General features: G+C 39.5%; 1 protein-coding gene across 7 annotated transcripts in view; it reads right to left on the reverse strand.

Annotated features, from left to right (window-relative positions):
• The window catches only part of DNMT3A (DNA methyltransferase 3 alpha), a 5,166,949-nt gene that overhangs the window by 2,790,818 nt on the left and 2,349,901 nt on the right, over window positions 1-26,230 (reverse strand). For all 7 annotated transcript variants that reach the window (XM_044062880.1, XM_044062879.1, XM_044062877.1 and 4 more), the window contains exon 5: window positions 13,221-13,593. In XM_044062880.1, coding sequence (XP_043918815.1) covers window positions 13,221-13,593 — 373 coding nt within the window. The remainder of the gene's footprint in view (window positions 1-13,220; window positions 13,594-26,230) is intronic.

Consider the following 26,230-nt stretch of genomic DNA (forward strand, 5'->3'; position numbering starts at 1 on the left):
CACAGGACAAAGGAGAGTGAATACTGCACTCTTTAGATGTGCACAGACAACTTAGATTTTATTTGGACAGGACTAAACCTCTCAGGAAATCTGAACAACTGCTGAATGCATTTGCTGCAGAGGCAGAGGGGAAGGCCATTTCAAAGCAAACCATTTCTAAATGGATAGGCCATTCCATTCATTTTTACTATAAGCACCATGGAAAACCTACCTCACAGGGGATTAGGCCACATTCAACCAGGGCTGCATCTACCTCTACAGCCTTTCTCAGAGGTGTCCCTACCAGGGACATCCTAGAAACTGCTACCTGGAGTTCTGTACATACCTTCACCAAGCATTACTATTAGCCAATTTTCTCTAAATCCTGAGCTGGTTTTGCCACTGCAGTCTTGCAGGGCCTTACAGCTGGTCCGAATGCTATCTAATTTCCTCCACCCATCCTTAGCTTTGGGAATCTAGCCAAATGTGATGATTGCAACAGTGAAACACGACGAACATAGTACAGTTGTGTACAGTTACCATAAATGTAGATGTTCGAGTGTATTCACTGTTGCAGTCCTAGCTACCCTCTCTCCAGACCCCTGACTTCTGTTGGCTATACCTCTATTCTTGCTTACTATGTTTAAAGCTTTTTGGTGTATTTGCTTTTTTGTTGGAGGTGTAACCTTGTATATATAATTGCTTCCCATTATGGGGGCACCTGACATCTGGGGCAAGAAAAACTGATGTAATGGTGTCGGCTGCATGGTTTATACCCCTGACAACCTGACATCATGAAAGATGGGACAGCAACCGACACAGGACTCCAGACTTTGTTAATCAGGCCAACTGAGGGCTACTGCAAGCAGATAACCCAAATGTGATGACTGCAACAGTGAGTACACTCGAACATCTACGTTTATGGTAAGTGTACACAACAGTACTTTCTCCAATTGTCATCAGTAAGTTCAGATCTACTACTACTAATAATAATGGTAAGCAAATCATCCAACTTTTGACATGAGGAACACAGATCACCAGTGTTATTGGGTGCTACATTTAAATATGTATAGTATTTGGTACACTGTACAAGATACTTGTGCTTTAGCAAATCATTAATGGCATATTCAGCTGCAACTTAATAAAGAATTCTAAAAGAAAAGAATAACCAAAATCAGTTACCAAAGAATTCAATGAGAAAAATCACTCAAATAATATACAACTAAATATTAAATTAAGGACAGTAAAGTTGTTGCTATGACTAGCTGCGGAGGTGCAGCTTTAGCATTACTACCTCACAGCAAGAGGTTCTCCCGTTCGATTCTCGATGGAGCGCCTTCTGTGTGGAGTCTGCATGTCCTCCCCATGGTCGAGTGGTGTACGAAAGACATGCGTAGAATGGGCGTGCCTTCGTTGAAGGTTGGGCGTCGAGCTGACACCTCAGCACTGTAAAAATCTACTGCCAATCATTAGCGGACCAGAGTTCTGCTGTGGTGACCTCTAACCAGGAAAAGCCGAAAGTAGAACAACAACAAAGTTGTTGATCTGACTGTACAAGTTGTGAAAATCAAGCTAAAAATCCTAAGGTTAGCTGTAAGGGCAATGGGAGCCAATCACATCTCAGATTAAAAGTGTCACTGTGGAACCCATTTCTTTTGTGTTCTAGTTACCGGTCCCATGTTAGCTTCTGCGGTGAAGCAAAGGTATTCTTCTTGTCTAGCCGCTAGGGAGCAAGGTTTCTTGCTAGAGAATTTTCCAGCAGGTTAGGTTTGGTAAAAGAAAGAAAGAAGCCTGGCGACAATTCTTTCTAGATCAGTTCTTTTATTCAGTGTGGTTAGGCAGATGAACGCTTTCTGAGACAGTGTTCAACTGAGCTGTTATTTATCATGAACAATATAAGGCAGGCAGTAATCTTAACTACGCCACCAGGGCATGGCTCAATTATGGTAGTGGCCAAGGGATGTACCCTTCTGGAATTTAGAACTGCCCTTCGTCCTTAACCCTTAAGGTGCTGACATAATGCCCAAAATACTACAATAACATAAAGAAAATCATGCCTTCTTTCATTACACTTATCAAACCTAGTAGAATGTGTCACTATTGTTACTGATAATTTGTTTATAGTCTTATACATAATTTGTTTATAGTCTTATACATTTGCTTCACCATGGAAGCCTGCTTACAATCTCTCTCTGTTAGGGTTGCCACGTGTCCCTATTTGAGCGGGACTGTCCTGAGATCACCAGCCCGACCCGAGTCTTGCACTTCCAGTTCAAATCCGGGTGAAACAACCTCCACTTTGTGATTTTTGATTGGCTTCTATAACGGCACATGGGACAATCATAAATCGCAAAGCGGAGCCACTTGTGTTCAATGCAAAACAGCCAACACCCAACTGACTTAAATATCATTTGACTGACAACTCAACAGGGTTGGGTTTGGGGATGAATATCCCCAGAGAGTAGTATGTTACTGGTGTATAGGTTAAGTGGAGTAGGTGGGATGAGGACATGGTAGGACTTAAATCTGAATTTGGAGGAGAGAGGATATAGCTGAATTAAGGTATATTTAAGAAGGCAGATCTTACGGAAACTGAAGAGGGAGGGAGATATTAGAAATGAGTCGGTTGTATTGGATGTTGTAGGGGTGGTTGAGGTGGAGGATGTATGGAAGGTGTGAGAGTGAAGTGTGATAGGAGGAAGAATTTGGGAGAAGTATAAGTAATGGAAGGAAAGTAATAAGTAATACAAGGAATGTAAAGGAAGCCAATCTGGTGGTCCCCTGTCATAAGCAAACTTTACAACAAAAGGAAGAACCTGTTGCATTAAAGAGGAAAATCCCAGGATGCCAAAAACTCCCTTACCAGCCTCAGTAAGAAACTGAGATACCTCATAAAATCCTCCAAAGCTAGTTACGAAAATAAAATTGCCAAAGATTCCAAAGACAACCACAAGGCATTCTATAACTATGTCAAGAATCTAAATGTCAATGCTCAGATCTGCTCTGAGCTAAAACAGAATGGCATTAAATATACTGATCCCAAGGATATTGCCAATATCCTGGCAGATCGATTCAGAGCCAACTTCACCCCACTCTCACCCCCTAAATGGCCCATCTCAATACCGGAAGATTGTCAAATTCCGGTAATAACGGCCACACAGGTAAAAAACGCACTCTTCAAAGCTAAGAATACAGCATCCATGGGACCAGATGACATCCTGGGCTGTGTACTACATGAACTACAATATGAACTGGCACCTCACCTAAGTGTCATGTTTAATCATAGCCTCACCTCAGGTTTCGTGCCTATTGAGTGGGGCAGAGCTACAGTTATCCCACTCCACAAGGGGGGATCCATCCTGTATCCCGGAAACTACCGTCCCATCAGTCTGACGAGCCTTACCTGCAAGGCCATGGAGCGTATTATCATGGAACTTATAAACAAAGACATTGGCAACCTTCAAACACTGGACCCCACCCAGTTTGGGTTCGTGAAGGGCCGGACTTGTCTCCTGAACCTGATTGACTTCTTTGAATCAGTCTCCAGAGCCAAGGACAAGGGTAAGGTGGTTCACACAGCCTATCTAGACCTTGCCAGGGCCTTTGACACCATCCCCCACTCTGGAATCATAGATAAACTTACTAAGCTGGGCATTAATCCCTATGTCACCCAATCCAGCTCCAGACAAGTGACAAGTGGAGTACCTCAGGGTTCAGTCCTGGGACCGCTCTTGTTTGGCATCTACTTCTCTGAAGTACAGGCCAATACTAAGGGACTCTGGCTAATAAAGTTCACAGATGACTGCAAACTGGGAGCCATTATTGAATCCCCAAATGATGTGGATACTCTACAAAAGGGCCTTACAGAAACAGATGCTTGGTGCCAGAGCCATGGGCTCAAGTTCAATGCCAAGAAATGTATAGTTATCCCCTTTGGGAAAAAATATGTACCCATGAATTACCATATAGGTGGCAGTACACTAAACACCAAAAGTGTGATAAGAGACTTAGGGACACAGGTGGACAGTGGTCTCACCTTCGATAACCACATCGCCACAACAGTCAGGAAATCCTTCTATGTGGCAATGTGGCACACCTCATTACTAAGGGCTTTTCATCCAGAAAAAAGGAGGTCATTGTCCCACTGTACTCATCCCTCATTAGACCCATTATAGAATACAATGCCCCGTTTGGTATGTACCTCTCAAGACATCTGCAACAACTGGAAAGGTCGCAGAAATACCTCACTAAAAGAATCACAGGCCTAAAGCAGATGCCCTACGCTGACCACCTTAAAAAACTCCAGCTATACTCTGTCGCATATCGTCTGCTCAGAGGCGATCTCTGCTTAACATGCAAGGCCATGTCAAACCCAGAGCTGTTGGACATGCTACACTTAAAGAAATCCCAATCCCTCAGAGCCACATGCTCCAGGGATCTAAACCTTGTTATCACAATAAACAAAACATGCTGGAGGGATAGGTTCCTGACCCAGAGACTCCCCAGACTCTGGAATAGATTGCCCATACATGTCAAGCAGAGTGCCTCTTTGGCCCTCTAAAAAAGGAACCTTGATGATTGGATGGGAGAAAAGAAATTCACCCCGGGGATCACGTCAGTCAACCTGCTAGACAGGGGTCCAGGGAAGTAAATAGTGTGGGAAGAAATAGCCAGGGAATTCTTATGGCTAGGCTTGTATAGGCCCTAGGGCTGATAGCCTAGTACCAACCTATGAACCTATGACTAATGGATAAGTGTTGCAGTTTGTGAGGTGTAGGGAATAGTAGTGGCATTTGGTAGAGGAGGATAAGTAGAGAGGAAGTGTTGTATTGATTGACAGTGTTTGTGTAGGGTAGGACAGGATGTGATGGATGAGTGGTTGTGTAGACAGGAAGGGGAGAGACTGGATAGGATAAATGTAATTGCAGTGGGTGTGGGTGGTAATGGGGGTAGGGTAGGGGAGCGGCGTGAGCCCGAGCGAAGCAAAGGGCGAACGGAGCGGGTTAGCTTGAGTTTCAGAGCTGTTTGAGAAGAAAAAAAATACAATCTCCCAAGCTTATTTTAGCTACTAGAAGAGGAGGCTGAAAGCAGGTAGAGTTACAAACCAAGAAACGTGTTTGTAATATATCATTTACAATTGTTAGTGTTTTCAGACAAAAATGCACTAAAAGTGGGAGTGCAAGACCAGCTAGTGGTTAAAAGACTAAGATAAGCTTGTAAGGGTAGTGCTCCAGAATATTTACAAACACACAAAATTAGTTGGGGACCCAGATGGGATGTGATTTCAAGGCAGGAGCATTTCGGCAAAAGTAGAGATAGTAAGAAATGCAATGAAAGGGGCCTGTATGGGATCTGTAGGCAGGGTGAGCCATGTGGCTGCCATCCCTGGTAGCGTACTCTTTCAATATTAAAGATGTAGGCAGAGAACAGCAATTACAGGTTGTAAAGCCTGTATAACATACTTAGATACAAAGAAGGTTACTGGTAATTCCTTGTGGTGTAGCTGAGTGGTCACTGTTGAAGGGGCCTTGATTCAGTGATGAGAGTCAGGGGATCTGCAAGGATGCGAACTGGAAGTGCTACATGTAGATAAGAAAGAGGATTGAAGAAAAAAATGTAGGTATGTTGAGGGTAGAACAACTAAGTAAACTTAGTAAACTAATTTAAACACAAAATGAAAAACAGACAAAATATCAAATACAACATAAACAGCAGAACAATAATGTTTTATTTATATTAATATGGGAACTTGTATCAAATTTTGAACTTGTGCAAAACTGCCTGCCTCAATAAGAAACACTATGTCTTCTTAGCTCTATGTAATAATACAGTTTCAAAAGTAAACTTGAAAGCTAGCATTACATTGCAGTTTCTTATTTATTATGCTATGCTGGTAATTGCCACCCCATGATAGTCTGTGAGATACATAAAAAATTATGCACTGCGTCAAAAGTCACTAATGGGTAAAGTGAAATTAAAATCAGTAGAAGGCATAGATACAGCTGCATAGAATTAATTACTTAGTTATATGACTGCAGATATTATGGCCATACCTCTACAAAGCCATAAATAATGGGGGAACCAAACAAAGTCACAGAAATAGTTAGTGACACTTTTGAAATACTGATCTTCCAAACTTAGAATGTTGACATAATAACAGATTTTGCATAGCATGAATTTTCTGAAGGATGAAGTCTGAAAATCAAATGTAATAGCTTCATAGGTGTTTACTAGCCTAATGGCCACAAGGGCCTTTTTAAGCCTAGCCATGCATCCCAAATCTCTGACAAGTTCTGATATCTGTGATAAGTGTAAGCATGGGCCTGGCAGATGAACCATTTACAGGTTACCTGTTTGCATTAGACATAGGTGCCAAACCAGGGATGAATTTCCGGTTTCCCATCCAATTGTCCAAGTTGAACTTGAATTGGGTTAGGGAGGAACTCTGCTTCACATGGATGGGGAGCCATTTCCATTGACAGGGTAGTCTCTGGGATACATACCTCTCTCCCCAGAAGGTCTTATTTATATCACAGGCAAGGTTTACGTTTTTAGAACGGGTAATTCTGGTACTGTTTGTTTTGTGGATATTCAGGAGGTCCATCAGAGTGGAGGCTGACAATGCTCTGTATGCCAGGCATAGATCTCCTCTCAAAAGCCTGTAGGAGACAGAATACAGGGATAGGGCCTTAAGCAGTCAGCATTGGACATATTACTTACGCCATGTATTCTTTTAGTGAGGAACCTCTGTGGACGTTCCAGTTGTTGAATATGTCTGGTTGGGTACATACCAAAGGGGGCATTGTACTCAGTGATAGATCTGATGAATGCCGAACACAATGCAACAATGACCTCTTTGGACTTAGATGCCATACCTTTGTTTATAAGTTGCGCAATATAGAATGATTTCCTCACCACTGTAGACATGTGACGATCAAAGGCTAGATTACTATCTATGTGTGTCCCTAAGTCCCTGACTACTGGGTCATCTCTAAGGGGTGTGTTGACAATATGATAGTTACCAGGGTTGGATGACTTCCCAAGGATACTATTATGCATTTCTTTGCATTTAGTTTTAGTCCATGGCTCTGACACCAGTTGTTTGTCTGTGTCAGCCCCTCCTGGAAAACATTTGTGTCAGTATTTGATTCAATGACAGCTCCTAATTTGCAATCATCTGCAAATGTAGTCAGCCAGATACCACTGACATTGGCCTTGACTTCTGAGAAGTAAATGCCAAAAAGAAGCAGTCCAAGGACTGATCCCTGAGGGGACTCCACTTGTGACTGGCCTCTTTGTAGAGGTGGACTCCCCAATTGAAACTTCCTGGGTCCTGTCTGTGAGCTAGTTGGCTATCCACCAGGTGACATAAGGGTTTGTACCTAACTTCTTGCGTTTGTCAACAATGCCAGAGTGGGGTATTGTGTCAAATGCCTTGGCCAGGTCAACGTAGGCAGTGTGAATGATTTTGCCCTCATCCACTGCTTTGGTAACCTTCTCAAAGAAGTCTACCAGGTTGAGTAGGCATGATCTACCCTTGACAAAACCAAATTGGGTTGGGTCCAGTGACTGGAGGTTTACTATATCTCTACTGATCATCTCCATGACAATTCTTTCCGTGGCTTTACATATAAGACTAGTAAGACTTATGGATCTGTAGTTTCCAAGGTCTGTAGATGGACCACCTTTGTGCAGAGGGATGACTGTTGCCTTTCTCCATTCATGAAGCACAATGCTTGTTTGGAGGCTACAGTTAAATAGTAATTCCAGAGGTCCTAATAGGTCATGTTTCATGCTATTTAGAAGGCATCCTGGGATATTGTCTGGATGCAGTGTTCTTGGTCTTAGAGACAGCATTAAGGACCTGCTCGCTAGTGATAGTATGGGGAGTTATATTTGATGATATTTCATGAGGGAAGGTAGAGGGGGGAGAGAGGAGTAAAGTTGGAGATGAATTTATCAGCCAGGAGGTTTGCTATATCTTCTGGCTCAGTATAGGTGGCTCCATTTACAATGAGCTCTGCACACAATTGTGTATTGCCTTTGAGGTTGCGGATATAGCTAAAGAATGCTTTGCTGTTGTCCTTGGCCTGGGAGGCCAAACTTACCTCAAATTTGGCTTTGGCAGACTTTATTTGTCCTCTGAGTTGTTTGTTTAGTTTGATGAAGAGTGCTTTTATCCTGCTGGGTGCTGCACCTCCTAATTTTTGCCATGATTTTCTTCCTCCTATTAAGATCCGATTGATTTTGTGATTCCACCAGGGTGGCTTGTTTTTTTAGTTAGTTCTGTACTTCTTCCTAGTGGGTACAGCTGCCTCCATGCAGCTATTACCATGCTTGTACAGGATTTCTGTGAACAGTTCTACATATGCAGAAGTGTTATCAGGGTTTATAGGGGTTTGAAATGTTGCCAAGTTCCTACTTAATAGCAGGAGGTTAGCCTTAGAATAGTTCCTGAATATTCCCAGTTTAGCTTGGGGTCCAGGTTTTATTTTTACTTCAAAGGAGACCATTTTGTGGTTTGACCTTACCAGGGAAGGCATTACAGTACTGGGTGTGCAGCACTCTCCCATATTAGAGAGGACCAGATCCAGTATGGGAGCACCCCTGGTTGGTGTACTGACTATCTGGTCCAGGGAGTTTGTATTTACAAAATCCAGGAATCTCCATGCATTTACGTTTGATGTCATATAGGATTCCCAGTTAATAGTGGGATAATTAAAATCACCCATGAATATGGTATTGGGTTGGATGGTTTGTGTTTCTAATAAGTTTAAATACATGGTATGGATTTCCTGGGTCATAGAGGGAGACCTATAGCTTGCAAGGAAGTGGTATTGGGTTTTACCCATGGTGATTTGAACATGGAGCAGCTCAAGTGCACTGTCCTGTTTGACCAGCCTTGAAGTATATTTATTTTTGATGTAAATAGAGACACCTCCACCTTTAGTCCCCGCCTGTGAAGTAGCTGGTGTAAATGTGTGGAAGGCATTATAACTTTGCACTGTTGGTGTGCTGTCCTCGGCTTTAAACCACGTATCAGAGACTGCACAGACATCAGACATCTACTGCCTACCATTACTTTCTGACTTCAGTCCTCAAAGATCTGCCACTGCCAGTGATTTGCCAAAAAATCATTTTATGAGAAATGGACCCATAGCAAAAAGCCAAAAAGTAATTCCCTTCAGTAGTTTCAAGTATGTAGAAGCACCAAAATGAAATATTTCCCCAAGGCATCCATTCCCTCAGTGGTTTCAAGTATGCACAAGAACCAAAATTAAATATTTCCCCCAGACCACCACTATTCCCCCAGACCCCCCACTAATCCCTTCAGCAGTATGTCCCCAAATATGTACAGTCAAGCACCAAAATGAAACATTTCCCCCTGTTCGCCCCAGTGATCCATTCCTTTCAGCAGTTTCAAGTATGCACAAGCACCAAAATAAAACATGTCCCCCAGACCCCCACTAAGCCCTTCAGCAGTATGTTTCCAAGTATGTACAAGCACCAAAATGAAATATTTCTCCAAGAGATCCATTCCCTCAGTGGTTTCAAGTATGCACAAGCACCAAAATGAAACAATTCCCCCAGACTCCACTTATCTCTTCAGCAGTATGTCTCCAAATATGTACAGTCAAGCACCAAAATGAAACATTTCCCCATGTCCCCCCAGTGATCCATTCCTTTCAGTAGTTTCAATGCACAAGCACTAAAATTAAACATTTCCCCATACCTCCACTAATCCATTCAGCAGTACATCTCCAAATATGTACAATCAAGCAACAAGATGAAACATTTCCCCGTCCCCCCCAGTGATCCATTCCTTTCAGTTGTTTCAATGCACAAGCACCAAAATGAAACATTTCCCCCAGACTCCCACTAATCCCTTCAGCCCCCGCATGTGATGACATCAGCAAAAATTCGCCAAAGAGGAAAAAAAAAAACAGAAAATTCAGGAATTAAAGGGGGCCACTTGGGAATTTGTGGCACCCCATTATTTGACCTCAAAAACGGTAAATACCAAGGAATTCGGTATGGTTGAGAGGTATGGCGATAAGTCATAATGTAACAAGATCACATTTTATAGATCCAAGACAGATATTTTATTGTCTAAATACGCATACAATGCTTGACTACTTTTTTTGTCCACGGTAAAACCATTCACTGACTTTTCAGCTGCTAACATACCTGTCCGTATCACTACCTGATACCTACAAACAAAAGGGTAGTGGTTCAGGCACTACAAGTACTCAAAGTGCTGAACATGGGAAACCTCAAAAAAAGGAGAGTTCATTGCCCAGGTCAGATTTGCAGCTGGCCTTTCTTCATCCACATATCACTGTAGCTCTAAAAAAAGTTACATTAGATGTGTTTCATAAATAGGATCCAAGATAGGATCTAATAAATAGGATACAACATTTCTAACTAGCTCACTTATGATACACATCAAACCACTGCATGTTGCTTAATACCTAGCTTATAGCATGCCTGTCCTGTCAACCCTAAATGCACAAAAAGTCATTACTTTATATCACCAAAAACAATATTTTTCACTTTATAAGCCAAGCTCATCATAGAAAGTTCCACTGTACCTCTAGCCAGAAAACAAATGACTGCCTATTGCAGCGAGATCCACCTACCTGCTGAATATGCTCTAAGTACTTCATGACAGGTACTGTCCTCCCCAAAAGATCTTTCATAAAACTGTCCCCAGCAGATTTGCAGGAGTTTTCAGTGTTTAAAAAAAAAGATTACAAGAATTCCTAACTCAAGAATACAAATGCAAATGCTTCAAAGATGCTAGTTAACTGACTGTGTCAATGCAATAATGCCAACAAATGTACACTATGTTAATTCTACTGCTTCACCTCCAATGCTTACTGATGACTTACAATACCTTCCTATATCCAACATGTACACATCTTTCCTAATGCATATACTATAGTTGTATTTTAACCTGCTTATCAAGCTCTGTTGTCTCTTGGAGTGGAAATGGCTAAAATATTCTTGCACCAGCTCATCAACCTGGTTAACAAACAAAATAAACAAATAAATGATCAGCTGATGTTTACACACAAATTTACTCTACAGAAATATTTGCCCTAATCCATTTTATGCCTAGTAACCAGACATAAGATGTAATGACACCAAGGGTCTTCCAATTAGCACATACTGTACTATGTAAACTCAAATCAATTCCCTTAGTTCATTTCTTGCTTTTAAGTGGAAAAAATCTTCCACTTTTAAGTACTTCCTGGCAATCTAACTGAATTGAAAATTCCAGTGTTGTGAGACGTCTGTACCTCAAATCAACTGTATAATATGCCCAAGGAGTATAACACCTGGGAAGTTTTTCATAGGTGTTAATAACAGCTAAGCCTTGCTTGTCTCTGCACAACCTTGACATAATCAATACAGTGCAGGGTTCACTGATGATGTATTAAGTTTAATTCAAGCTACAGACACCTAAGTCATGTCCCTGGTCCTTACTGGTCAACTGGCTTTGCACTTACTAAAGACATATAAGTTTTCTATACTATTTGGTTAGCACCGTAAGTGGAAGTTAGACTCAAACTATCTAAGTGGCATTATTCTATGTTACTATCTAGTGTTATGGATGTATGTTGCTCTACATAATATCTGATCTACACAGTGTTGGCAATATCTGATGCATGTTTGCTACAAGTGTTTCGAATTTTGAATCTGTTTGTAGATCATGCCATACATACATGCTTCGGTACAGCTGTATGCAAAAGACTCCCCAAGAAAGCACTGTAAATGGGATCAGTTTTCAGTCAGCAATAATTATGCTCTGGAGAAATCTCACTGATTACAAAATTATGCTCTGGAGAAATCTCACTGATTACAACAATGATATAGTCTGCCCAGTAGGCTAACAAGTTGCAACATTTACACAGATTCTGTAATAGATCACACACAGGTCCTCTTCTATTACACTGCTTATACAGTTGCATATTGATAAATGCGGATCAGAATTATAAAAACAAAATATAATGGCTCAACAAGCTATCATCATTAAGCAGGCAAAAATACGAACCCATGAAACAAGGCACACAGGGAATTTCTCTTCTTACATCAAACTGCACTTCTGCCTTTCTAGTCTTTCCCATAGCTGCTTAAATATTACATCTGTTTCACATCAAATTTTGCACAAGCATCAATAAATGAATTCTGGTTGTCATAGACTTCTATAGCCACATCACTACTGCTTTTAACAGGCATCCCTGCTATCACGTATTTGCAACAGTTTCTTTCTTTCTTATCTCGCGTCAATGAATTCTGCTAACTTGTGTATTCAGATGACTTGTGAATTAGTTAAGAAAACAAAAGTGACAAGTAAGCATCACAGTTTGCCTCAGCTGTCAGCAACTTCAGCTTATTTTAATCCTGCCTTGCAGCTTGAGCATGTCTCTGTTTATTCCACCTATACCCAGTATCATTAGAAGTGACATTACATACATACATATCCAATGCACAGACAGTAGGCTAGGTAATCACATCTTAACTTGTCTTCCATTAATGAATGTATGACATGTGTAAACATGGTATTGCTTCTTTATGCGATCTTTAAAAATGCAACTTTACAGCTTGCACTTTTCCCTCTGTCCATGTCACAAATATCTGAACACTCCCAAAAAACTTAACAGGTACTGTGTCAACACAAGCTTAACCTCTCAAATGCAGCTCATTATGAGGAGCAGTTCCTCATTCTGCTTCATTAAAAATATCCTGCTCCTTACTGAAAGGGTCTCACGCACATTTACTGTTAATAATGTTATGCACAAAAATCCATGGTAAACATAAATCGTATTTGTGCAACAAACTATTAACCATTCTCTAAATGGAAAGCTTTATACATGTTGCAAACTTCCTAGTTGAATCTCTCAGTAAGTGTCCAATATTTCAAATCTGTTCTACATTTTGACAGGTACTTTTCTACATCCGGGAAACTGAATGTTGAGAACTATATGCACTACAAATACTCTTAACAAACAATATTCAATATGAAGTGAGAACATTGACACAAAGATGCTGATTCACTGCAGTGTACAAACATCTATACAATGTAGACAGAACATGGCAGATATGAACAGAACTAAATTTAAAGACATGGCTGCAATACAGTATAGTGACCAAATAGTGCACAGATAGAGAAACAAGCACAGACATTCTACAGAAAATGTTATCTGTGTTTGTAAGTGTAGTATAAAATCTCTTACTTTGCTCCTTTTTCTCTGACAGTTTCCGTCTTCCTCTTTTCTTCTTAGGAGTGGGTGCAACATTTTCACTCTCTCCACTGGGAGAATCCTCCCCATCCCTTGGACTGCAGCAGCCATTTTCCATGGATTTGTCCATATCACCATTTTCTGAGTCTAGTATATCCATAGCCACATGTTTGCAGCCTTTGGGATTCAGTTCTGCAGAAAAACAGTTTCCCTGAACATTCCTGAAGGCATTCTGCTGAATATTGCCTGCTACTTTCTGATTGCTGCTCAAGTTTCCATTAGACATCTGCTCTGAGAGATTGCACTCCTGGGGAAAATGGCACTTTGGGTCAACAGAACCAACCCTTAATGCCGTGTTGCTTCCAACCTATGAAAAAAGGAACATTTGCAGTCAATAATAAATTCAACAAGGTAATATTGTTTAAGCTTTTAAAGTTCTGAAACAATAAACACTAGCCAAACACATAATCTGTTGTAGTACTATCCACATTCAAAACAGAAATGGCACATACTAAAATTCAAGACACAAATCTCAAGAAAGCAACACCAAATAAAAAGCAGTCCTGCAAGCAGCTAGACAATAGTCACAGCCAACTTAATCACAAAAATACAGTTACATATTTAGCAAGTAGTCTTGATTTCTGCTCTGGAATTCAGAATGGCTTACTGTGGTGAAGAAGCCTCAGCTTTGAAGGTTTTTGCATTGTGCTAAGTCTTTTGAAGTTACAGGCTGCACTACCACTGAGGTTTTTCCTCAAAGGGTTACACTGAGGACAGTGATATCATGGGTGAAGCTGCACACTAATGCAGCAGTCTGGAGGAATGGCTAATACTGACTAGTTATGTGCTTTTCTCTGGAAATAATGGCATCTCTCTATTTGCTTAACTGAGTGATTCAAAGAATCACGTGGTCATGTAAAGTTTTACTCTAGCAGGAAAAAATGACAGTCATCAAAACATGGTGGTCATCCATTCAGTCCCATGGAAGCACCTGCAGTTCAGGTAAGTTCAGTGAAGACCAGGGAGATGGGAGGTGTTAGTGTGCATATATGTACAGAAGTGTGTACATGTCCATAATAAATAAGGCTGAATGAATGTGTGTTTATGTGTGCATGTGTCTGCGGTGGTAGGGGGGGGTGTTATTTGTTGGACCACTCTGCAGGTGAAGGGGTGTTTTTACAAGTATTAATGAATGCGGAAGGGTTTGTTTGTGGGTGAGTGGATCTGTGTGCATTTGTATGGATGACTGAATGTGGAGTAGCAGCTAGCATACTCGCCTTTGGTGCAAAAGGGTGAAGGTTCAATTCCTACATTAGACAGACTGATTGCTGTGCAGGATGGGGGGGGTGCCCTCCTGAGTGTATCATCCTTCAGATGAGACATTAAACCAAGATCCCACCTGCTTGAGTTGGTTGTGGTCCTGATAAATGTAAAAGATCCCATGGTAGCAGACCGCTCAACTATTTTGTAGGGACACATCCTGACATTTCTCAAAGTTTTATTCCATTCCTCCTACAGCTGGAAAACATTTTGAGAATTTCTAAGGTAATAGTGCCAACATTTAAAATGTGTGCCTAATTTGGGTCCTTTTCCTTAGTTATTTTTTACTTTCTTCCAGACAGAAAGTGGATACGGTAACGTAGTGGAGGAAGAAAGAAAGGACGGCATTGGAGGTTGGAAAGGGTTGTTTGCTGTTACTTAGGATGAAGGGGGTGAGTGAAGTAAGTTCAGCGTGGATCGGCACAGGAACAGGTGAATGATTTTGTAAAGTATTCTTTTAGATAGCATTTAAAGGTGGGTGGGTAGGTTAGAAATAGTTCTGGTGGGGAGTTGCTTTTTTGCTACTCCGTATGAGTATAGGCATTGTCTAGGGGATTTATTTGGTTTATTTATAGCGTGAGGTTGTTTGTCTTTTGATCCGAGAGTTCTTTTACAGAAATACACGTTGATTAAAGGGGTATGAGATGGGTAGGCTAATGGTTTGTGTATAATTTTATGTATTGTTATAAGCTGAATTGAGGAGAGGTGGAGGGGGAGTTCTAGCCAGCTGAGGGTATGCAAAGCTTTACAGTGACAGGTAAAGGAGCATGAATTAGTAGAAAACTTGGTAATTTTGCTGCAGCAGCTTTCAAGTTTGTTTTTTGAAATGAATAATTGTAAATTTGTTAGAATTGGGGCTTCTTAAAGTAGGTAGAGCAGAAGGTAGGTTTTGGCTAGAGTAATGTTTGTGGGGGTGCTCATAAAATGTTTGTTTCTGTACAGCATGCCTAGTGTTTGACAGGGTATCTTGATACAGCTTTGGATGTGGAGATCAAATTAAAGATTATCATCTATTATGACTCCTAATAGTTTGGTACTGTAACCTAATTCAATTTCAGTGCCATTCGCCGAAAACATTTTGAAAGATGCTTTGTTTGGGATATGAGTTCTTAGGGTAAATAAGAGGGGATTGCTTTTTGAGGGGTTGAGTAAGAGCTGGGCTTTTGGAAGCCAAGTTTCAATGTAGATGACAGCTTGTTGAGTGATTTCTTGAGGTGAGTTAAGAAGTAAGAGAAGATGCTGGTAGAATCATCTACATATTGAATCAGGGTGCCTTCAAAAGAAGATGAATACAGATTATAAATAAAAACATTGAATAGTAGAGTTTCAAGGAAGGATCCTTGTGGGACTACTGTGGAAGTGGTTACAGTGTATTGCCTGTTGGCAAGGTATCTGGAGAACCATTGAATTGATGAAGATGATAGACCCAGAGTGGAAAGCTGATTGAAAAGTTTAACGTGAGGAACCACGTCAAAGGCTTTTATAGATCTAGAAATACTGCAGACATAAGTTTATTAGAGCTGTAAGCTTTATTGAGAATGTCTATAAATAACAGGAATGCAGTCGAAGTGCTGTGGTCTGGCCACAATCCATGATGCGTATTGGTGATTAGCTTATTCTAAGAGATAGTGGAGAAAATTTGATGTATACAGAAATTTGTAATGTCAGTGGAATTACCTCCCATATCTACAGGGAAAATATGGGGAATTTTCCATAAGTTAGGGACACAGAATTATGCAATTGATCTATTAGTAAGAATGCTGACTGGATATGCTCTTGCATCTGCAGCGAGATTTAGGTATTCCGGGGAAGGTTGCCAGCTGAGGAGGAACAAGGTTTTACTTTACTTAAAAACATTTTTATGAGAGTTACAGAAACTGGCTGAAAGATAAAGTGGGTGGGGTTGTCTATGTATGTATTGGAAAGGTTGCAGTTAGGAAAGTTTTGTGAAGGAGTTGTGCTAGGGTCTAAGGTGGGGGAAGTTAGCTGTGTGGAAGGGGTTCAATTAGATGAGTTTGAGATTAAGTTGGCTGTAGCTGTTTGAAGAGGGGGAATGTCTAGGTATGGGCTGGGATCCTTTTCTGTACCTGGGTTGATGAGAAAGGATATGGAGGACTATAATTTTTTAGGATTGTTGTTATGGCTATATTGTAGACGAGTATAACAATACTTTTTATCTCTATTAAATAGTTTCAGGACTTGGTTTTTTAGTTGTCTGAATACTTTCAGATTGTTGACATTTTTATTCTTTTTCCAGTTAATCTGTCTTTTATAAGGTGTTTGCATGGCTGGTGAGCCATGGAGTATGGCTATTTTTCATTATTTTGTACACTGTAGGCCTAAGGTATTAAGAATATTTAGAAATGCTGCATTGATGTATTCAACTGCCTCATTTAAGACTAGTCTTTTTAGGATGGACCAGTTAACCACTTTCAGAGCTTCAGTGAAAGAGTCTTTTGAGAAACTGGAGAGATTATGGGTAGTTTTGAGCTTATGTTCCTTTGTTTGCGCAATATTCCTGTGGGTATAAGCTGGTAGATGGTCATTTAGTGTATCTGGGAGGGTAACTGAGGAGGTAAAATTAGATGGGGTGATACACATAATCCAGTCCAGGACAGATTCTTGGGAGTTATTTTTGCCATATCTTGTTGTATTAATAAATTGAGTGAATTCAAACAGGTTCATGCTGCTGATTGCTGAATTTGCAGATAAAAGCTGTCAGTCAATGTTTACATCACCCAGGAGGATGACTTCATTTTGATTGTATCTGAAATCCAGGATAGTATGTTCTCAAGTACTGGAATGTTCTGTTCAGGGGGGACATATAGCACAGCAATGCATATGTTCTTGGCTCTATTAAATTTTAGGAGTGAGATTAGGATTTCTGCTTTTCCATACTTTGGGACTGTGTCTGCATAGGGAGTTAATGTGAGCATATTTGGGAAGATTATTCATAGATTAGTACTAAGCTAACTGCCCTTACGAGCCATTTTAAGCTTAGCCAATTATCCCTTGTGGGACTCAAACCCAGCACCTTGTGTTTGTAAGGCAAACACCTTAACCATTAGGCCACACTCCTAACCCTGGAAAAGCAGAAATCCTAATCTCACTCCTAAAACTTAATAGAGCCAAGAACATATGCTATTCCATCATCTTTTTTTGTGTGTTCTAGCAAGCCTGTTAATATTATAACCAGTATAATTGGTGAGAACAGGACATTGCAATATTATACAGATCTAGGTTAGGAAGGTATACTGGCTGACTCAATAAAACAAATGCTGATGGACAGGCTCGTCCTTCTATACCCTCTCCTTCTTTGGCACAAAACTACCTTCTGCAAGTGATATACACTTTGTGCACGAGTAGACGTGTAATCAAAGCATCTATAAGGGTGGTGGAATAGCGGTATTAGACATTTCCATGTATAATACCACAATGGATCTGATCTTACTTGATTTGCATACCTATACATTAATAGAAAGGTTTGAGATTGTTACTTTGCACATTTTAAAGCACATTTGTATGATTTACAAATGTCAGGTTTGGTCAATAATATGTTGATTGAATACTTTCATGTCCAAGTACCCCTTAAACCTGTGATAAAAGGGCTACCAAAGATTCATAAAGATTCAAAGAATCCACCTTTAAGACCTATAGTTTTAGGTCAAGGCTGGATTACTAAACTGGTCTTGATCTGCTTAGAGAGTATTTTAAGGACAGAGGTCAACAAGAATCCTGTTATTTTGTGAGATACTCTAGGTTTTTTTAACATGTTTAAATAAACGGTATTGCAGTTCTCATGGAACTATTTGGTTCTTATCTTAAGATAATTCTGGATGTAAGATACAGTAATTCCAAACGAATTTGGTAACATCTCAATACATAATTATTTCTCTAAATAATTCTTTCTCTAACAGCAAAGAAGGTTTAATTTGTATACTTTTAGAAATAGTCTTAGAAAATAATGTATTTTTATTTAATAGTAAATATTACTTACAGAAGGTGGGTGTTGCTATGTGAACACCCTGTGCCAATTCCTTTGCTAATCTAGTTCTTCTTGAATGGGAAAACAATTGTGTATTTAAACATGAGTTACTTACAAAATATGTACCTTTGTATCTGCGTTTTGTGGACAATTATTTTTCTTATTTAGTTGGGTAATCATATTAAATTATTGTTCTTTGTGGAATCTGCTACATCATTTTAAAATATGATTTACACAATTCTAACACTTTGATAAACCTTCTTGATGTTAATATTGAAAAAATAGGTAATAAGCTCTCTATTTCAGTAAATCAGAAATCTTCAAAAAAGAGATATTTTGTGTATAAACCAAGTATGCATCAATTACATACTTCTAACAACACAGGCAAGGGACAACTTTTGAGAATTTCTAGGCTTACGTCAAATGATAGTTCAGTTTAACAAAGTTTTGGCAAGATGATCTCAGAATTTGTAAGGAAAGGCTATGATAAGAACATTTAGATAGCAGTGATCTCTAAAGTTCTCAAGCACAGAAGGGATGGAGCCAGTCTGTACTTCAAAGAAGTTTTTAGTGATTTGGTTGCATCTGATGTCATAACTGAATGCATAGAAAAAGTAGGTTTTCGTAAATCTATTCAAAAGATATTGGTCCTATATTTCATATTATAAACAGGAAGTGGTCAATTTTAACTACAGGCAATCTAATTAAGGAGATTTTTGGATCTGCTCCATGTTGCATTTAAAAACAAAAAGATTTTGAAAAGAAGGTTATGTTTCCTTGAGAAATAGTACCATTCCCTGTGGAGGCTGTTCTAAGTGTGTTAATGTAAAAAATACAAAAAATGGGCTGGAAATATTTTTTGAAAGGTCATGCAAGTTGCCATATTTGGAACTTGGTATATATAACTTTGTGTAATTCATGAGATGCATATTATATATGTAGAAATAAATTGTTCCTTTAAGGAACGCAAATATGAACATATGAATGATATTAACAAGTCGAAGAAACTAATGCACGTGCCAGACATGTTTATAAGTTTTTGTTTCAAGCAGTTGAAGTGATATGCCCAAATCCTAGAGGTGGGCATTTGATGAATTATACTGAAAATAGAGAACTTAAAAGTACTTTAGAGTTAGAATCTTATAGATATATAGGAAGTAATACAAGTATTAGCTTGAAGCCGATGTTAAAACAACGTGGACTAAAGTACTGAGATTAAGCAGTATATAATTAATTACCATGGTTCACATGGTATATTTTATGTATATCTTATATCAAAATATTCTTATTAAATTACTAAACTGTTATACTTTATGTATGTATATGTATGTATATGTTACTTGCTTAACTGGATTGTGTATAAAAACAAGAATCATAGGCTTGTGTAATTAACACTGGAAAAAGCATCAATGAAAACGCATTTGTGTCTTACTAAATTAGTTTTATTTTTTGTGCATCAAGTTTGAACGCTTATTATTTTACTTAAATGTATTTCTTCTCAAGGTGAGTTTACTGAGCCATACTTTTGCACAAACCATGAACAAGCATTTTTTTATGTACTCAGATATGGGTAACTACAAAGGACACAAATAAAAATAATAGTATTTTCTCTGTGCCAATGAATAAAGTTCCAAAAGTCTTATTACATCTTATCCAAACAGTAAGCAGTTTTGGTAATATTCAGAGGGGTATGTGCAACCTAAAATATTGCCTGTTATGATACCATTCCACATGGCAGATTGAATGCATTTGTCACATAATTATTAAATAATAACAGGAAGAGACACAATGAAGTATAGGCCAGTCTTACCGTCAACCTGTATATGAAATCTATCTTCCATACTTAGAAACAAAATCAGTCCTCGTCTGTATACAGTATCTGTGCACACTTTGTTTAGTCCATAATCCTGGCAATAACATGGCTTATAGACATGGATTATTCTACTGACAAGAAAACATGCAACAGAGTGTTATCAACCGTCCCATACACAGGTCATACACACTGTGTCCAACAAACTGGACAAATCATAAAATGAAATTGCACTATTGTTCACAGTTGTCATTAGATACGAGTATGACGGAGTGGCACTATAACTCAAGGACAGGAGGCAGCTGTGTCTGCAAGTGTAGCATATCCATGACTTGCTATCCCTGCAGCTGTTAGCATTCTTTTTTAATGTGGTGAGGTCAAGTGACAGACTAGGGGATCCTGACTAATGCGTCATTTTATACACTTTTCCCCTTGCAGAACACTGCCATATGTGGTCCTCTGCAGTCAAGGGTAACAATTCCCAGAGCTTTCAGACTCACTGCCCATAACTGTGGAGGACACCTAATTAACTTATTACTACTATGAAGGGAACCAGTTCAGTGTGAGGTTCTACTAGAAGGAGCATGCCTGTGTCATAGCTGTGGGTGGTGTGCAGGTGTAGTTGTGGCAGCAGGTTAGACTACATACATTACAAGGGATATCGTAACATGTAGCCTTTTGCTACAGGAAAAAAGGGAGATTTTCTGTTCACTCTTTGCTGATTTTGTGGCTTAACTGTATTAATGCTGAACAACAAATCAGTGAAAAAGGAAGCTGTCATCCTCTTGTACAGATGTTGCAACTACTGATACATGATTCTGGTAATGTAATTTATGGTAGAAGGACCAGCCCATACACTGCTGTCCGCATGTTTATGAATTGCGGACTGTGTCGGGGGTGGGGGTCATTTGCATTAGTACTCCATGCACACAGTACTTTGACTACACAGTGGAGTAAGACCATGCTCAGTGACTTCTCCAGCTTTGTAGCTGTGTTTATGAATTGTTCAAGGCTTTGGTTTATGTATTTACTGCCCAGCAGCACACATCATGGAGGACTATGTTTATTAATCCTACCCTAATACGTACTCAGCCTGCTTACAATCTGAGCAGGTTTTGAAAGTTGACTAAACTCAGGATGGTTTTCAATTCACAGCTACTTGTTGAAAAGCTGATAACTTTTGCTAATACAGCTGAAACTGCATTAAATGTTTAAGTTTGTATTTAAATGACTGGGTATATTTCGTTGGAGACTTTTTTCTGACAATAAATTACACTGCAGACTTTCATCAGGAGACAGCTGGGGCAGAAATTCAGACATACATATAAGTGACATTGTTAGTCCCTATTACAAATTTACACAAAGTAAATCTGGTGTGAATAACTGCATTTATATGTGTGTTGGTATAATGAGGATGCAGCTTGCAACAGAGAGAAGTCATGCCAAATGCATCCTAAAAATAATTAGACTTTGTGTTGGTGTGTACTGACTGATCTTTTATACAGCATGACAGCAAATGCAAAAACTTTTCAGTAGGTGGAATTTTTCCATTTGGTGCTACTACTGATTCTAATAAAAAAAAACAGTACATTTGCATCTTGGTAAAGCAGGTTTTCTAATAAATCACCACAAGCCAACCTTGAAAGTCACATCTATTAGTAAGCTTGCATTACCAGGACATAAAAGTGTGAAATTATTACTTTTTTGCTTTACAAGTACAAATGATACACTGCACTGCTATCACAGCATTTCAAAGTTTAGTGTAAGAAATTAAGGCCATGAGCTTCTAAAGAGTTTCACATCATAATTCTGTGTTTGACCCCCTCAGTCTTTTTTGTCTATTACAGGACCCTGAACAAAGCACTTAAATAGAAAGTGCTTCCAGACATTCAGTGAAAACTGTCTGCCACCCAAATGAATAAAAAAATAATACAACTAAGGGGGCAAAGCCCACACCTTCTACCACCTGATGTAGAGTAGACTTAACTGGTCAAGTTATACAGGGTAAATTAATATTCTGTGTTACAGTCCAAGTGGTCAAGATACAACTTACAGAGGTGGTCGATACAGAGAGGTCAGTCTTCCACTGAGTACATGTGCTGCATGTCAGGTCTATGAAAATTATGTCAACTTAAGGAGGTGGTCAATGTAGGGAGGTGGTCAACTATGGAGGTTCTATTGTATACCCTTTTTTCTTGCCACTGCAGACCTGCACAGGTTGACATCATGAAAACTGCTGCACTGCTAAATTGCATTCTGATAGCTATTAATCTAGAAACCATTTCTGTTGACATCTCTCACGGTCTTCTGAAGATTCTATCTCACCAGAATTTCTACACCATTTCTAGGCAGTCCTCCCAGTGCATAGTATACTTTGCTGGAAACACAGAATATTCAGTCTGCTCCTTAGCATGATGTCATCCACTTCCAAGTTGCATTTCTTAGTGAATGTATATTCAGTGTAAAAATCATTGGTTAAATTTTGGCAGGTTGATTGGTTTTAGGTACAGCTTTTACTCAGAAGCCATAACCCAGGTAATCCAATCTGGGTAAAAGGACACCAGCCAGACAGTAGCTTGTTGACCAAGGGCTGATGGGCATTATGACAGACACACAATGACGAAAAGGGAAGTGTCAACCACTTCCACTATTAGCATGGGTCCCTGGCATAGGTCAGAGTAGGTCGGGTCCTCAACCCACTTAGCACTGGCAAATACCCCTTTCCATTTGGTAACATTAGCTGGCATGAACAAATCACTTACGGTAGATTTTGAATGCTGAGTGCCTAGTCATGATGTATATTCTATCCAGTGAACACTGGATGAAAGCAGCTGGTCCACAACGATCTCCCCCTTAGGCACCACATAGAGTCTGTGCTGCTGCCTATGACTCCATTCATATTTCGGTATATTCTGTAAGAGGACCTCTTAGGTTTAACTGGGATGGCTGAATTTAAACCTGATATATTTTAGGAGGCAGAAGGGGCCCCATTTACTTGTTTTCCTTTCTATTTCAAGATGCAATAGTGTGGTACATTTGTGCATGCAGTGACTGTATTATGCTTAATAACAGAAAGACAAAATATGCTTACAGTTTAACCTGTGGTGAGTAAAACATGAGAGAATCTTACTGTTTTAAAATATCATGGTACGTGAAACATTGGAACTAGTGATTTTTGTTTTTTTATTTATTAAATAACCTTGTTTATGTGTTAACTAAAAGAAAATAAATAGCCCTGTTGTCTGAATTATTTCATAGTTATTTGCAGTTAGTAAAATCAAGTGAATACATTACAGAGTACTAGAATGACAGTCTGTGCGCTTATTCAGCTGTGAGCCACTGCTCCCTTTACCATGTAACAAGTATGTGTGCTGCCTAATGATGAACTTTGCCAGGGCCGGTATATATTCAGTGAGACTTGTTAGGCACAGCACCCTGGTAGAAAACCCCTGAAAGAACAAAGACACACTGGAGGGATTATGCCTAACAGCTTACCTGGTAACTCCTTTGTATTCCAGGAGCTGAGATGGAAACTGTTAACTTTTTTTAACCACCTGATGCATCAGCACCGTGGAATGCTACAGCACATCTGGAATAACTCTCCAGTAGATGCCAGTCACATCAAAAGTATAGAAATGGAAAATGAAAAAAACATAACCAAGATAAGCTGTGGGTCATATGGTTTGTAACCAGAGAACTGCACCAGTTCTATCTGCATCACCTCATTAACTATAACAACCTTTAAAGAGGGGATTGTGGTTTTTTTCCCATTGGAAAAATTACACATTTGTAATAGTGACTGACAATTTGTGGTATTGTGTAACCTATTCTGCTTAAAACAGAAAAACAGATCCACTTATGGGTACATCGATTGAGCTAGATGCGAGACCAAACACTACTTGTACTAGAGTCATTAGGTCCTTGTACACAGCCTGCACTAATACTAGCATTGTTTGTGGGACTCTGAGCCACCGCACCTTGCTTGGGACATTATCTGTTTTCCCCAAGTATAGGAATGAGCCGCTGGACTCTTTCCTCATTGCTAGCTTCTTCTCAACTGTCTCAATGCAAACATCTGGCCAGTTGTGCTACATCCTGATCTGAATAAGAGTTTCTCATCTCCCACCTTACATTCTGCTACCCTGCGTACCTATTTATAAATCACCCTCTCGATAACGTTCATGAAATGTGACAGGAGTTTGATGCCTCTGTACTGCTCACAATTGTGGATATCCCATTTGTTCTTGCACACCAGCATAAGTATGCTTATTTTCCAGTCATCTTGGATACGCCTTTCTCTCCACGCTGCTGTGAGTATCCTCTTGAGCCATTTCCCTGCCAACTCACCCATCATCTTTATCATATCTGCTGTGATCTCATCTGAGCCTGCTGCTTTCCCTGACTTCATTTTCCTTAGAGGTATTCTTATATCTTCCAGGGTGGTACCTTCTTTGTCTCTTATTGTAGACTCCTGCTGGGGCAGTACAGCATCTGCGGGTTGCTGTCATTCCAAAGCAGCTGGAAATACTCCTTCGGTCTGCCTTTGATGTCCTGCAGACTGGTGAGCATGTTATTGCTGGCATCCCTTATGAAAGGTGTCTAACTGTCTTCTTTATCTTTGTGTCTTGGCCTTGCAACCTGATGTAGTTTTTTTGTACCACTTACCAAGTCTGTTTGCAGAAGTTGGTATAGTGCCTAGCATGCCCTTTTCTTTGTTATTGCAACTCGTTTCCTAGCTTCTTAGGCAATCAGTATTCCTTCCTAGCCTGGTTAGTCTTTTTTATCTCCCATTTTTTCCTGAACAATGTCTTTCCTTAGCTTAGTTCCAGGACTGCAGCATTCCACCACCCACTTTCCTAACTTAATACCCACCATCTCTCTATACCACTCCTTACACCCCACCCACCTCTCTATACCACTGCTTACTCAATCTATCAGCCTTCCAAAACTTATACTCCTTGTAACTGTAAATACTATTCATGCATTTAGTACCAGTCTTGCTCTGATTGTTGTAATACTATAATCTTACTAGCACAAACCTAATTGTGTATTTCACTTGGCTTTTTATTTCTGTATTTAAATTTTCGTATAACTACTGTTACTATAAATATGTGCAATGATATAACTATGTAATTCTTGCTTTTAAATACTATTTTGTTCTTGCCTATGAATGTATGATATAACTTTGTAATTTTCTTGTTCTTTGAATGAATGCTCATTAATGTTCTGTATTTTTTTTACTGGAGCTTTTCTCCTTGGGCCTCCACTGAAAACTGGCTCTTGGCTCAGCTGGACTAACCCGGTGAACAAATGGCAAAAAATAATAAAAATAATAATAATAATAATAAAAAGACTAATGAAATACATAAATAAATACAATAAGATTACTAATCCTGAGAATAATAATGATTTTAATTCATTCATATAAAACTACCACACAAACACATACATAGAGCCCTGGAACAGAATCTTGCCAGTTGATTGTTTGAAGTGCAGGCAAAAGGTCCACTTGAGGAACTCCCCACAGATGGATTAAATTTGGAAGACTCCAGATCTAGTTTCCAATCATGAGGGTCTGCCCTCATCCTGTTCAGCTTGTCTGCCACACAATTTTGCTCTGACAGAATGTAGGATGCCTGAAGAGTACAATTGTGCTGTGAAGCTATATTCCAAGATAACAAGGCTAGTCTAGAAAAGGGAAATAAACTGGTTCCCTCTTGCTTGTTGAACTACCACACGACTGTGGTATTGTCTGAAACCACTTTAAGAGGTCTCAGGGGCCAACAATGGTTCACAGAGTTGAGTGTCTTGAGAGGACAAGCATCTCCTAGATATTTATGTGCTTGCATCTGTGCTTGGAAAAAGGTGGATACCCTGTAGCATGCAATG

The sequence above is a fragment of the Protopterus annectens genome, chromosome 2.part1 (genome assembly GCF_019279795.1).
Source record: "Protopterus annectens isolate FY-2018-M chromosome 2.part1, PAN1.0, whole genome shotgun sequence".
NCBI classification, from domain to species: domain Eukaryota; kingdom Metazoa; phylum Chordata; order Ceratodontiformes; family Protopteridae; genus Protopterus; species Protopterus annectens.